Source organism: Panthera leo, chromosome D2, assembly GCF_018350215.1.
Source record: "Panthera leo isolate Ple1 chromosome D2, P.leo_Ple1_pat1.1, whole genome shotgun sequence".
In the NCBI taxonomy this organism is placed as follows: domain Eukaryota; kingdom Metazoa; phylum Chordata; class Mammalia; order Carnivora; family Felidae; genus Panthera; species Panthera leo.
Genome location: NC_056689.1, coordinates 59791332 through 59806544, shown reverse-complemented (window position 1 = coordinate 59806544; position 15213 = coordinate 59791332). Strand labels below are relative to the sequence as shown.

General features: G+C 46.9%; 1 protein-coding gene across 3 annotated transcripts in view; it reads left to right on the top strand.

Moving 5' to 3' along the window:
• Positions 1-14551, top strand: part of ARMH3 (armadillo like helical domain containing 3) — a 172336-nt gene extending 157785 nt beyond the window's left edge. For 2 of the 3 annotated variants that reach the window (XM_042907598.1, XM_042907597.1), the window contains 2 exons: positions 11297-11413; positions 13672-14551. In XM_042907598.1, the coding sequence (XP_042763532.1) occupies positions 11297-11413; positions 13672-13764 (210 nt within the window). In that variant the 3' untranslated portion in view covers positions 13765-14551. Of the gene's footprint in view, positions 1-2263; positions 2360-11296; positions 11414-13671 lie in introns of those variants that run through there. The other variant, XR_006194307.1, reaches the window with a different exon arrangement.
• Positions 14552-15213: the final 662 nt, after the last annotated feature.

Below are 15213 nucleotides of genomic sequence, written 5' to 3'. Positions count from 1 at the left end.
TGCCCTAGGTGTTCCACAGGTGCTTTTCATTCTGGTCGGTCAAAATTCAAACACCTCTCAGTGGTGCAAGCTTACGGATTCTCAGTCTTTTTTTATTCTGATCTGATTGAATTTTACCCTATACATGCAATCCTTAGTATTAGCAACAGATTCAGTGGGAACACTGTGCAAATTTCTGAAGCTCTTTTCTTTGCCTCATTGCCTCCGCTGGTAGTCCGCCTACAAGTTCTAGTCGCCTCTGCCTCCTGAAATCCAGTGTGTCTGTTTAGCCTAACAAGACCTTCATGCTCACCTTAATCTCTCTACATACCTGTCCTACACTCCCTGTTATCCAGTGTCTGAAGAGTTATATCTTTCACAGTTCTCAGTTACTCCATCGTAACTGGAAGTGGAAGTCCTGAACTACTTTTAAAAATGACAATTGGGGCGCCTGGGTGGCTCAGTCGGTTAAGCGTCCGACTTCAGCTCAGGTCACGATCTCGCGGTCCGTGAGTTCGAGCCCCGCGTCGGGCTCTGGGCTGATGGCTCAGAGCCTGGAGCCTGCTTCTGATTCTGTGTCTCCCTCTCTCTCTGCCCCTACCCCGTTCATGCTCTGTCTCTCTCCCTGTCTCAAAAATAAATAAAACATTAAAAGAAAAAAAATTTTAAAAAAAATTACAATATACCCAGAGTTACTCAGCTGATTTTTTAAAATTTCACTCACTTTTCAGAGAACCTTCCCTTGCATTAACTATTCATATATATTGTCCCATTTTACTTCATTCTCCTCCTTCCTCCTCTATCAGTCACTGGAGGGGAGAGTGTTGAATAGATATATTCAAGCCTGTTTCAGATTCTGTGTCTCCCTCTCTCTCTGCTCCTCCCCTGTTCATGCTCTGTCTCTCTGTCTCAAAAATAAATAAACGTTAAAAAAAAAAAATTACAAAAAAAACAGCATGGAGAATTGAAACATGAAGCTCTTGTGTAGCTGGTATTTTGTCCTTTTAACTGGGTGCTTGATCACTCTGTTTCTTTTTGGCCATGTTTAGATGGACAAGCTTTGTCTTGTATAAGAGAAGGTTAAGCAGGCAGTGTCTGAAGGAAGTAAACCCTGTCCTCTCTGGGTACCAGTTAGTCTTGGAGCCCCTGAACCTAATTGTTTCTTCTCATCTTTTGAGGTGCAAATCTCTTAGTTACTGTATGCAAAGAAGTGCTAAAAATAACTCAGCAAGACTTTGAACCTGGCTATTCAAAGATCACAGTGTGTATCTGCCTAGATTGTTTTGGACAGTTATCTAATGAGTACCCTGCACAGTTGAGCTGAATTTGTGCAGTTGAAATCCATTGCTAAATTGAACACACCTCGAAAGGACATCCTAGAATGGATCAAACCTGATTTCTGAGAAATTGAAATTGTAGATTGTATGATTGGGAAGTAAAGTGACATTCTTTCCTACCCTTTTAACCTTTGGCCCATCTTTTGTGCAGGACTTATTTTCTCAGCATCAAGGTTGAACCTGAGCAGTCTGTCCCTCACGTGATGGGACCTGACGGAGCCTAAGCTGTCAGTGCCAGTCACAGACCTATCAGAGCTAATGGCCCTTGCTGCGGCTGCTGTCTCAGGGGCCCTACTACACTGGTGGACAATTTTGTACTTAGAATTAACTGGTGGCAGTGATATAAAGTGGAGGAAGTGGTAGACAAAATAGAAGAGATCTTGGATAACTTATTTTCCCTCTTTTAAAAGGTGTGACACAGTTTCAACCGGGCCACTCAATCTCTGCTCAGATATGTAGCTTAGCACTGCTGGCTCCACCCAGTATGCGCTTATGTCTGTGGATGTGTCCTTCCACTGTGGTTTATCTTGAGTCCCCATTTTGCTCATTAGCTCCTTAAAGGCAGGACTCGGCTCTGAGGGCTTTAGAAACCATATGCGAATACTGAGAAGAGCGCTGGGTGTACTGTGATGGCCTGACTCTAATCTTACCATGTGACTTTGAGAAATTCCTTTCCTTTTTGGTTGGGCCTGAGTGCTACTAAATTAGTCCACAGGCATGTTGAATGTTTCACTGCTTCTTAGGACTCTGTTAGGCATTGTGGAAAATCTATAATGTAACCCTGGGTCTCTTCCTCCAGGGTGCTAAGAATTCTGCTGTGACACAGTTTCCATAAGAAATCGGTGGTGGTGGTAGCATGTTTGTTTCTTCAGGAGAGGGCCTGCCACCCTACCTGTCTGCACCTACTAATGCATGAACTCTAAAGCAGTGTGTTCTTTCCACCATAGGAAATCCCTCTTTGAGGAGCCTGTAGAAGACACATCCCTTCCAGAAAGCGGGGGAGGAAAGAGTTTGCTAATTTATGGCAAGCCTTGGAATTTCAGGTTCTAAAAAGCAGTTATTTGTGGAGTTACGTTAAAATGAAAGAATAATAATAATGAAGCACTCTCTGTGTATCAAGAAGTATGCTTGGCGCTTTGTATCTGTTGCCTTATTCAATCTGCACAACTAGCTCTCTCTAAAGAACATTATTATAACCCCCATTTTACAGTTGAGGAAACTGAAACTCACCCAGCTCTACCCTGCTAGTAAGTGGTAGACCTAGGATGAGTCCAGGCAGGCTGACTCTAGAGTCATACTCTTTTAAATTAACATACAGTGTGGGGCGCCTGGGTGGCGCAGTCGGTTAAGCGTCCGACTTCAGCCAGGTCACGGTCTCGCGGTCCGGGAGTTCGAGCCCCGCGTCAGGCTCTGGGCTGATGGCTCGGAGCCTGGAGCCTGTTTCCGATTCTGTGTCTCCCTCTCTCTCTGCCCCTCCCCCGTTCATGCTCTGTCTCTCTCTGTCCCAAAAATAAATAAAAAACGTTGAAAAAAAAATTAAAAAAAAAAATAAATTAACATACAGTGTTATATTAGTTTCAGGTGTATAATATAGTGATCCAACAATTCCATACATTACTCAGTGCTCATCAAGATAAGCACACTCTTTGGGGTGCCTGGGTGGCTCAGTTGGTTAAGTGCCTGACTTCGGCTTAGGTCACAATCTTGTGGTTTGTGGGTTCAAGCCCCGCGTCGGGCTCTGTGCTGCTGACAGCTCAGAGCCTGGAGCCTGTTTCAGATTCTGTGTCTCCCTCTCTTTCTGCCTCTCCCCCGCTCATGCTCTGGCTCTCTCTCTCTCTCAAAAATAAACATTTAAATATGACAATAATAAATAATAAAAAAATAAAAAGATAAGTGTGCTCTTTAATCTTCTTCACCTGTTTCACCCATCTGCCACCTCCCCTCTGGTAACCACTAGTTTGTTCTCTCTAGTTAAGAGTCTGTTTTGTGGTTTGTCTCTTTTCTTTTTTTCCTTTATTTGTTTCTTGTTTTGTTTCTTAAATTCCACATATGAGTGAAATAGAGCCATACTTCTAACTATGTTATTTTAGAAATTATTAGCTGTTGGTTGAAACTCTTTTTCAGGGCCTAAGCACAACTAGATCCAGTAGTGACCCACCAACGTCTTTACTTGGAGAACATCTTTGCGGTGCTTCTTGCTTAGCTAGCCTTGAATTTGAAGACTAAATATGGATTATGGAGGAGGGAGAATTGTCTTGTTGCTTCTTTATTATCAGAATTCCACTTCCATGCAGTCCAACAGCTGAGCAGAGCACCGCTTAACTGTAAGAGTGCCTCTGTGGGTTGTCCTTACGCTGGTGAAATTGCAAGGTTAGGGACAGACTTTTATTGCTTCTGGGAGAAGAGAGTGTTGTCCCTCATTGGGAGACATCAGTTCTGGGGAAGTCTGGTTTAGAGAAAGTAGGGGAAGGATGGGAGGCTAGATTAGCTCCTTCCAGAGAAAAATGAAGGATGTGACCTCCGATTTCTTTTCAGTCTCTTGCCAAAATTTACAGAGCATTACAGCCCTATGACAAATTCAGAAAAGGGAGTTAGGCAATGCCTTGAGTCAGTCATTCTCATTTTTCAAGGAAAGGGTATCTTCTGTTGAGTTTGAGGAAATTTACTGAGTAGAAGGAGAAAGGTTTCAGCCTGCCTGGCTGAGAAGTACTGTGTTTGACTGTGTTGTTCTTCCATAGACAATGAGAGGGAGAGCTCAGTCTGCATCTATCATAAAAATTGCCTGCAGGGGGGCCTGGGTGGCTCAGTTGGTTAGGTGCCCAACTCTTGATTTTAGCTCAGGTCATGATCTCACAATTGGTTGTGGGATCAAGTCCCCCTCTCCCCACCCCATCGGGCTCAGTGCTGAGCGTGGAGCCTACTTGGGATTCTCTCTCTCTGCCCTTCCCCTGCTAGTGCGAGCACATGCATGTGTTCTCTCTCTCTCTCTCTCTCTCTCTCTCTCTCTCAAAATAAATAAATAAAATTAAAAGAAAAAACTGTCTGCAGCTACTTGGCCGTTGCTCTCCGCTCTAGCAGCCCAATTGCCGCTGAGTGTTGTTGAAGACCTACTCTGCTCAGCACCATTTCTTTAGAGACAAGACATTACAGTGGAGCAGGGAACAGTTTAGAGAGGTGGCATGGAGAGCAAACCTTTTTATTCAGACCTTCTTGGTTCTCTGAGCACCAAGATAGGTTTGTCCCAAGTCTGGAGCCATTGTGAAGGATGAACTTCATTTCCCAGTGGCTTGTGGTTCTTTCATTACTTCTCCATCATTAGCTCATATAATAAGCAGTACCTGGTCAACTCCCTCTAACCGATGGGAGAGAGAAGCAAAGGCAATATGCAGGCTTATGGCTGGTGATGCTCACGTTTGTGGCTTCAGAGCTTGGATCTCCCAAGCTGTCTTTTCCTGCTTTGTGGGGGAAAAAAAATGGAGACAAAAAAAAAATCATATTCTCTAACTAGTGAATAAACATCTGAAATAGAGGAAATGGCCAGAGTCCAGTGGGAGAGGTAGATGGAGATTATCATGAAAATCCTCTAAAAAGCTTTTATCATCTTTCGTCCTTATAATTACTTTATCTGTTTCAAATCATCCAGAGATTAACTATCACCCAGAGATTAATTTTCCTATGATTAGGGGGTTTGGCAGGGTTAAAGCAGAAGACATGGAAGTGGGAACAGAGTGGTTACAGTCTCTTTCAGAGAATGAAAGGTTGGCCTTGAGGTATGAGCATTCATTGTCAAGTGTATTCTGGGATGCCTGGCTGGCTCAGTCAGTGGAGCCTGCAGCTCTTGATCTTGGGGTCATGAGTTCAACCCCCATGTTGGATATAGAGTTTACTTTAAAAAAAAAGGTCACACGGTAGGAGGCATTCATCTCCAGCCACCCCAAGCCTGGAGACCACCTGACGGCTGCTGCCAAAGAAGCCCAGTGAAAAGGCTCCTGGGTAATCCAACTCTTGATTTTGACTCAGGTCATGATCTCGTGGTTTGTGAATTCGAGTCCTGCATTGGGCTCCACTCTGTCAGCTTGGGATTCTTTCTCTCTCTCTCTTCCCCTCCCCTGCTTGTGCGCATGCTCTCTCTCTCTCTCAAAATAAATAGATAAACTTTACAAAAAATAATAAAGACGTCCAGTTGAAGATTAAAGACCTTTGTATTTCAAGCTTCTCAATGAGTACTAAGTAATTAAAATAGCAACCAAATCTCGATTTTGCTGATAATGAGTTTGGAGTGGTCTGTACAGTTTTGGTGGTGGTTGACACCCAACTAAGCAAGGCTGAGCAGGATCTTTGGCTTCTATTGGTGGAAATTGACATGCCCTGGAGCCCTGAGGGACCTGGTAATAATGAAAATTTAAACATCAAGCCAAGCTTTTCTCCAGGTTACAGCTCTCCACAGATCATGCTTCCCACTTCTTAGGAGTGAGCTTTGAATTCCTTGAATGCTCTCTGAAAGATTAAGTTTAGCCTGTAAACTAAGGAATGTGCCTCAGGTTAAACTAGCCTGCCAATACAGGAAGAACATTGGATTGGGAGTCAGAAAATTCTGTTGTCTAATCTCTGCTTTGTGTTTTTGGATAACTTACAATCTTTCTCGACATCTGTTTCTTCATCTGTGAAATGAGGGCCATGGATTAGGTAGGTGATTTCAAAGGTTCCTTCCAGAACTGTTATTTCTATGGTTCTGTCACCATGGTAACATTGGCAAAAAGAGGTAAGGTTGCCTTCCATATCACTATTCTTACATATTAATGATGATGCCAGACCTCCCAGCTGCCCTTCAGCCACCGCATTCATCTTATTTAAATACATCAAGTATTTTTTTTTTCAAGTTTATTTATTTTGAGAGAGAGAGCACACGCACATACATGAGAGTACAAGCAGTAGAGGGGCAGAGAGAGAGAGAGAGAGAGAGAGAGAGAATCCCAAGCAGCTTTGTGCTGTGAGCACAGAGCAGGGCTTGATCCTACTAACCATGAGATCATGACCTGAACTGAGATCAGGAGTCTGACGCTTAACTGACTGAGCCACCCAGGTACCCCTACATCAAGTATTTTCTATTTCCATTTCTTGTTTTGTTTCCGTCTCAATAGCCTTCATTCTTCTATTGGTGAGATCCTATCATTTATATTTTTGTGTTTATTTTATATATTATCTCTAATCTTCATAATATTCTAAGAAAATAGTATGATGATGACTATTTTAAGATGAAGAACCTAAAGCTTAGGTCAAGGTCCTAGAAGTACTAAATGATGATGCCAAGATTTGACCCTAGGTTTCTATAATTCTGTAGCCTCTTTCTTCAACAAAACAAAACAAAACACCTTTTTTTTTTTTTTTAAGCTTATTTATTTTGAGAGAGAGCATGGGAGGGGCAGAGAGAGAGGGAGAGAGAATCCCAAGCAGTCTCCACACTGTCGGAGCAAAGCCCTGCGCAGGGCTGAAACTCAACAGATGGTGAGATCATGACCTGAGCCGAAATCGAGCATCGGATACTTACCTGACTGAGCCACCCAGGCACCCTTCTGTAGCCTCTTTCTCTTATATCCCACTGCAATCTTGATAGGTTCCATGTTTATTTCCTATTCTATAAAAAGTCTCTAAGTTTCTCTATTTGGAGAGAATAGTTTCTCTATTCTCTATTTGTGGTTTCATCCTCATTTGGCAGCCTGGCTTTAGGGAAGGCCTGCATGTTGCCCTGGCTTGAAGTGGGCTGGTGGCAGCCTTACATACTCTCCCCAAATAGGTTATACTGTAGATGTCAGTTCAAATTGAGAAAGCAGTGAATACAAGTTTGCTGTCAGGTCATATCCTATTACTTAGTTGTCTGCTAATTCTCCTTCTGGGAATTCAGTCCATCAGAGATTTGAGACTAAGCAATTTTTCAGGCACAAGGCAAAGCCCTCTGACATCCAGATAGGATAGCCATTGCCAAGAACTTTTCCATTGGTGATTCTCCTTTGCTGCTGTCTTTAGGCCAGAAGTTATTTCCCATTTCAAAGGCTCTGCTAAAAATATGGGACACAGGCTACTGAATAGTCTTTAGGGAATGCCTATTGTACATGCTTGGAGAAGGGGTGTGTATGTATGTCTAAAACCTCATCAATTTTGAACTAACTTTGTGCACTGGGATCTCTCTCCTTCCTGATCCTGATATGGCCAAGAGCTTCACAACCTGTGTTATGCAAAACTGGCCTCTGTGGACATCTCTGCTCAGTTTTTCTTTAGTATAACCCGTATCCCCTTGTACCACACCAGGACTGTTAAGCAGTGGATACTGGACATTCTCTGACTTTTGGCTGATACATTACCTGTTACACTCAGGATAGTGGGGTCATTATGGAAAGCCTGCTTCATATGGAATAGAGAAATTAGGTTTCTTCTTCACCAGAATCTGAATAAAGATGTGCAAGGCCCTAGCTCCTGGTTTATGGTTAGAACTATCTGGGGATAAGAGCTACCAAATGCCTATTGTCACCAGAAATAACTTTTCATTGTAAAATTAGTAAGCACTTACTGACTATTCCTTATGTGCAAGACACTGGACAGTCATCTCATGTCATCCGTATATGAGCTTTATACAGTTATAGATAGGATAAGAAAACTGAGGCTCAAAGAGATTAAGTGATGTGTATCAGTTTACATAGCTTGCTAGTGGTTGATCTGGGATCAAAATGTCTCTCCGACCTTAAAGCCTATGTCAGGTGCTTTTCCTCCAGAGACTCCAGGCTAGGGGTTTAGGTTCACACCCCAGTCCCCAATCTGTTCTTCTCTCACCTGAGGCAAAGTGTTTCAAGGCAAAGAAGAGGGCATAGAATCTTTGAAACTGAGGCCGTTTGTGTCTTCCACTTAAATCCAGAAGATGTTCCTTTGTGGTGAAGAATTACTTATGCACATAGGCTCTTTGGGTTAGTTCAAAATAGGTAAGTACTTCCTGGGCTGTGAAGACAGTTATTCTGGAGTCCCAGGAGCTGTCTAGGTAGCTGTATAGCTACTGGGATGATAGTGTTTCTATCAGTTGTATGTTACTTTCAGGAACCAAAATGTTTATTCCATGTCCTTTTAGGAAGGTGAGTTCAAATTCTATTTTATAGAGAGAGACGGGTTGAGGCTCATTAGGTAAATTGAGATCCATAGTAAGAGTGAGATTCCCAGTTCAGTTCTCTTTCTATTAGGTCCCTTGCCAGCACCCAGGCTCCTGTCTACTGAGGGCCATATGTGGAGGTGTAAGGACTCCTTAGAGAACATGTGGCTTATCAGTGCTTTTCTGACTTTGAACCTGCCTGGAGCTAAAGTGGTGGACATGGTTCTAGGAAGCCCAGCAGCTGATCAAAGAAAGTGGGCTTGCACTTGGGAAATAGACTGTTACCTGATGGATTGGGGAGAGACCTCAGCCTAGGAGGTACCTTTGGAATGGCCAGGAGCCAGAGACTGAAGCTGCAAATTGTAAAACCTAAGGTCTTTAGACAGAAGCAGTCTGGGAGATTGTCTTCTGCCTCATTGCTGCCCTCTGCCACGTCCCAGGCCAGTGTGGAGTGTGAGGCCCAAATGGGACATGTTCCTAATGTCTGAAGCTCCAGAAAGCGAAGTCACAGAATAGGAAGTAGCTGTAATGTTCCAAAGTCCCAAATGGACTGGAGTCCAGGCTTGAACTTAGAATATCTTCTTCTCTTGGAAATATAAGAGAGGTGATGAGGGCAGGAGATGGCAGAGGCTGGGTGAACTGAAGGGCAGCTTGCCTTGAATAAAAAAGAAAGAAAGGAAGTAAGGTCTGGACAAGAGGAGAGCTGAGATCATGCACGGAGTCCAGCCAGGCCTTTGGTTTCCTTCCAAGGAGCTGATAGCTCTAAGGCCTTCTCTGTTTTGCCTTCCTTTAAGAAACAGAACTGAGTTCTTCTGCCAAAAGCCAACTTTGTTGGGAATGAAAAATATCTGTTTTTAGACCTTCCACTTGGCCATGGCAAGGGGAGAAAGCCCAGGGATCAAGGCAGCATTGCCTGAGGCCTGAGGCTCTCAGGATGTAGCATCTCTGACAGGCTGCACCTTCTCAAAATTCGCTTTAGCATAGTATTTGTCTTACCTGATAACCCTTAGGAAAGACTGAGCCCAGGATACTGGCTCATAGGCATTGCTGAGGCTGCCCAGAGTTCAGGGTTAGAGAAAGCATGTAATACTCTGTTCTGCCTGGTTCCTGGGGGCCCAGTTCCATCTTGGAGTTTTGCTTTTTAGGGGGTTTTGAGCCGTTCACTTCTGAGCCAAGACCTTGTCTATAGATATTTTAGCTACAAGCACAGCCCACATGCATGAGAGGGCTGGATTACTTTGTGAGTGACAGCCGTTGCTGAGTGAGTACTGGTCCTCCTGCTGACAGAGCTGATAAATGGAATTAGAAGCAAAGGAGCCAGCCCCTGCTAGGGTATGTGGGACACAGCCAGGCAGAGTGACCTTGAGGAGCTGGGTGTCTGGAGGGAAGGACACTGAGCCTGGAGCCTAGGCTAGACGTTTGCCCTAGCTGTCCCTCCCCCCACCAAACTTGAGGACACAAGCCCTCCTTGTGTTCTCCATCTGTACTCTCCCCTCAGAATTTGTTGGCAGGCAGAAGTGTTTTCTACCAAGTGACATGTGCCCTGGCACAGGATTGAATTGGTGAGAACTGCCCAGAGGTACTTTTGTCCCCCTCAGGAGGCCATCCTCAGTCCCTCTGACCAGTCCTGATTCTAGCTTATTCTCTTTACCCTGCCCTACCTTCTGTTAGAATTAAGTCTTGGGGCACCAGCGTGGCTCAGTTGGTTAAGCATCCGACTTTTGATCTAAGCTCAGGTCATGATCTCACTGTTTGGGAGATCAAGCCCCAAGTTGGGCTCTGTGTTGACAACACAGAGCCTGCTTAGGATTCTCTCTCTCTCTCTGTGTCTCTCTCTCTCTGTCTCTCTCTCAAAATACATAGATAGATAGATAGATAGATAGATAGAAAGAAAGAAAGAAAGAATTAAGCCTCACTCATCCCTCCCAAGCTCCTTACTGAGCTGGGAGCTCTTCATGATGTCATAGACTTCTGTCAGGTCAAGTTGCAAAATAGCTACCACCCAGATTACCACAGTGAACAGTCATTCCACCTCCTGGTCTCTCCTTTCTGCCCAGCTCCTTTCTAACTTAAATGGTATGCCTTTCCCCCTGGTTGTCCTTGGCTTTGATTCATGGTCTTATCAACTGAAGTCCTACCAGAACTTCCTTTGGAAGCACTGAGATCCAAGGTTCCTGGAGTCCGTGGAGGTCTGAATCCACCCCACCCCCATAGAAAGTAAGAGAAAGGGGAGAGACCCCTCATCAGAACAAAACATGCGCTTAGCTCTAGCTTAGTCAAGAAAGTGTCCCCTACATCACAAGGCTGGGAGGCCCAAAAGTTCGATCCAGGCAGTGGATAGGAAGACAGTTGGCACTGAGAGATGAAAACAAGCGGCAGATGGTGCTGAGGAACATCCCGGGACTGAAGAAATGTGGTTCCCAGAAAGGGAAAAGGAAGGAGATATTGGCAAAATCTTACTCAGCAACTGTGACAGCCTAGCCAAAGAAAGCTGCAGGATATGGCTGAGAACACATTTATGGTTTGGGGATGTTGCTGAGCTCAGACACTCACTCTTCTGTCACCTCTTCTCGTGCTCTTTTACCATACCCAGAGTAAACAGCCCTGGTGTCCAGGCTGGATGGGTCAGGAAAAGCCAGGAAGAGAAGAGGTTAGAAAATGGTCCCAGAAACCTGAGGAATTGCTCTGTGACCAGGCTTTTTTTCTGGGTGATAAGTAGTAAGCATGGTCTCTTGGAGGTGTCGCCCCAGCCTGAATCCAACCCAGCAGGGCAGCAAGAGGGGCCTGGGGACCAAGTGACCTAGGGTTTGAATGGCCTAAGCCCTGCCTGGCCTTTGACCTCCTGCAGGTGCTGGAGGTAGTACGAGCCAACTATGACACGCTCACACTGAAGCTGCAGGATGGCCTGGACCAGTATGAGCGCTATTCGGAGCAGCACAAGGAAGCTGCCTTCTTCAAGGAGCTGGTGAGTCTGCCCCGCCTCCACCTCTGCCTGTGTCTCCTGAGGGCCGTTCCCAGCCGGTGCGTTGTACTGTGCAGGTGGGCATCTAAGAAAACAACCACATTTTGCCAAAGGCTGATGAAATAAGACTTGAGGAGTCTGCTGGGATTGGGTGTGCGAATTGTCTCCTGAAGCAGCCCAGGACCAGGCAGTGAGAGAAGATATTCCCCAGGGTACTGGTGCCAGGCGGGGAAGTGTGAGAAGCCTGAGGCAGCATTGCCCATCTCTCTTCTGCAGCCATGGAGACGGCCCTTGCACAGCTCCAGCTGGGCCTGGGGTTTGACGTGTGTTCCCAGTGGCAGCTCTGGCTCATTACCCCGTATCCTGTCTTCCAGCAGCTAATGAGAGTCATTGATTCTTCTCCTCCTTATGCAATCACTTCTTCCTAAATTCCTAACTGGCTCCTGGTCTGAGTGCCCTCCCGATCTAGTTCTCCAGTCTTCACTCCTCACCCCACGCCCCCCTTTCCCATCACTCAGCTTCCTGCAGCCCCTACCCCTGGCCACCTGGAGTCAGTGAGCATTTGCTCTGCCTCCTACTAGTCTCCCAGTCAGCCCTGCCACAGAACTGGGCTCTCCCCGTTGATGGTCTCTCTGCTGCCCTGTGCTTAGAGCTGCTCTCAGGAAGAGCGAAGCCTGCCAATCTCAATCCTGCCGCCCACCCCTCCCCCCCCCCCCCCCCCCCCGCCCCTCCAGCCTGGGTGTACACGAATGTCGTAGCTGCGAGTTGAGACCAGAGCACGCTATACTTCCTTCCCATAGCCTCAGCCCTCCCACTGCTGGGGCAGAACTCACCTCAGCCCAGCTTTTACTTCCCTGTGCCAAGTTTATGATGAAGGTGCTGGGTTGTAGATTATCTGTCTTATGCTGAACACAGCCCTGCTCTGACCCTGACATGAGATTCCTGAGATTTTGGACTTCCCCAGGGTGAGGGAGATCTGCTCTGGAAGTGAGTGAGTTGGGAGCAGGGAAACAATTGATATAAAGAGATAGCAGAGTCGAGTATGTTTATGGGGTCAAGTATATTTATGGCAAGTCTTTAAGTTGTTGTGGGGGGATTACTGGGGGCCCAGACTTCACAAAGAGAGTAAGTAATTGGAGAGGAAAAGATTGTGGAGGAGTTAGGGGAGCTCTCTTGGTACTAGCCTCTACCTGACTCAGTTCTCCTTATATCTCTACCTCTAGCACCAGGGAGCAAAGAGGGTCTGGTTGGGCTTGGAGGTAATGAGCTTGAGCCGCCCGCTGTTTGCCGTGCTGCCCTTGCCTCTGCCTCCTGCCTGATGACTTCATTATGTTTCCCATAGCTAAGCAGAAATTGAAGGAAAGCTCCTTGGTCTTTGGGGCCCAGGATAGATACACATGCTTTTTCTCCTCCTTCTCCTACTTTGTCTCTTAAACAACATTCACTTCTGTTGCCCATGAACAACACTCCTTCCAGAGTGTGCTGGATTCCTCCCAGAACCCAGTCAGAGTAGAGAGTTTGGCCCTTTGACCCCTTCTCCACAGTCCTTTCCCCCACTGACAGAGGCAACACTTCCTGCAAGGCTCTCCATCTATGGGGAGAAAGCATGAAGGGAGTAGTGGGGACACAACGGGGATATGCCCCAGACTTCCCTTTAAAGCAGGGGGCTTCTCTGTGGTATGGAAAGAGTTCTGGACTCAGAGTTGAGAAACCTGGGTCCTGCTTCCAAGCCTGGGACTCACAAGCTGTATGACCTGCTCCTCGTCGTTGGCCTCTGGATCGTACTCCTGCCCTCTATGCCAGACAGGGGCTGTGTCTCCAGGTGTTCTTTCCAACCCAGGAAAGTAGATAAATACAGACAGAGAGTGAGATCAGAAATGCATTCCCTGGCCTCATTTTCTCCTCCTCTATCAGACCACTGACAGACCAGTCTCCCACTGCATGGCCGAGGCAAGGACAAAGGCCTGCCCTCACCCTCCTTCCCTGTCTGTGCTTACTTCTGCCTCTTCAGGTGCCCACGTGTACTCTTCTCACATCTGCTTCTCAGCCCTGCTTTTCTTCCACTTATCAGCTTATCACTGAACTATTCGCTGACTTGCCTGCAGGGATGATAGCTGTTAAGGGTTCATTTCCTAAGAGAGAAACTTCTAGCATTGCATCTCGGCCTTGTCCCTCAGGCACTGCCCTCTGTTGTTTGTAACCAACTCTCTCCTTGTTTTCTCTCTGCCTGTGCCCTCTTACCTTCCCCCACCCTTTCCCAGGTTCGATCCATTAGCACCAACGTCAGGAGAAATCTGGCCTTCCACACACTCAGCCAGGAAGTCCTGCTCAAGGAGTTCTCCACTATCTCCTGAGGCCACACGAATCTGAGCAGCTGCTGACTGCCCTTACCCATGAGGCTCCCGGGCTGGAGGGGGACTGAGGGGAGAGGGGCCGTCCCCTAGGTTGGAGAATTACACAGATACCGAGTTCTCTCGGTGAAGGCCACGCTTCAGTGGAGCTTGGACAGCAGGGGCCAGGAGGGGCAAACCAGGGATAATCGAATCTTATTTGGGGAGGGATTGGGGGGGCACAGGGAGAAGCCTTCAAGAATGTGGGGGCTTCCAGCATGGGCTCCCTGGACACCCCCTCACATTTTCAATTGAGATTACAAGTTGTGGCTGCTGACTGATTTTCAGGGGTTGTTGGGGCAAGTCTTAGGGTGAGGCCAGCATCCTGAGGATCAGTGGCTGTCCGAGGCTTCTGAAAACAGACTAACTCTCAGATGTAGATGGAGCCAGTTCTGCTTTCTTTGGGCCTGGAACTGAGCTGAGCTTGAAATCTGTGTCCCCTGCCCCTGATGGTGCACTGTCCAGTCGTGAGGACCCTTAGCTCAGCTCAAGGTAGGGTGGGAATTGAGGACCTTTTTCTACCTTCTCCATCTGGGAGACTGGAGATTAGAATCTGCCCAATGCCCTGCTGTCCAGCTGCCACTTTCTGGATTTGATTCTTGGCACCAAGAGTGCCTGTTAGCTTTCCCCTGCCTTCCAACCCGTTGACTCCTCAGCACTATAGGGTCACAACCTGAGCTTTTAATTTTCAATCTGGTTTAAACTGTCTTTAGGGTGTGTGTGTGAAATAAACATTGACAGGTTTTCTGGAGCCCTCAGGTGCCTACTTTGCTGGCTCCCTTTCCAGCAGCCTCCCCACCTCCCCAGTCACCTTCTCCTCTGGGAGCCTCTCCTGCCTCTGCTGAGCTCCCCTCCACGTGTTCCACCCCCTCACCCGGCTGTTGTTTACATCCAGCCTGCCTAAGAATTTCCTCTAGGGAGGAATCTGTTCCTGCTGTGGTCTGGTGCCTGGAAGGGAGAGAACTTGCTGGGGGGCAGGGTGCCCTCCATCTGAAAGGGGCCAGGTGCGCATCATGGAGAGGCCATTCTATCTATTCTGGGCGGAGCCACAGGCCAGTCTCCTGGCCTTTGGGAAGCTGGCCCATGGTTCCTCCTCTGGACAGACTCCATGGAACTTCTGTAGGCTTTCCCTACCCCACAGCTGCCTTCAAAGTAGCTGCTGGTCTGAGATTCCCCTCCCCCCCCCCCCCCCCCCCCCCCCCCCCGCACTCCCACCTTCTAAAGCACTTTCTAAAGCTCTCAGGCTGGCAGGACACAAGCACCATAAGAAGACTCTGGGAGTAAGGGCATGAAACCAGCAGTGAGAGCAGGTCTGGGACCTCCCTGGCTGCTATTCCACTTAGCTTCAAATCTCTTTAGGATACTTGCCTTCCCTGGGCACAGAGTTCTGGCTCCTACATTGAGCAGATGTGC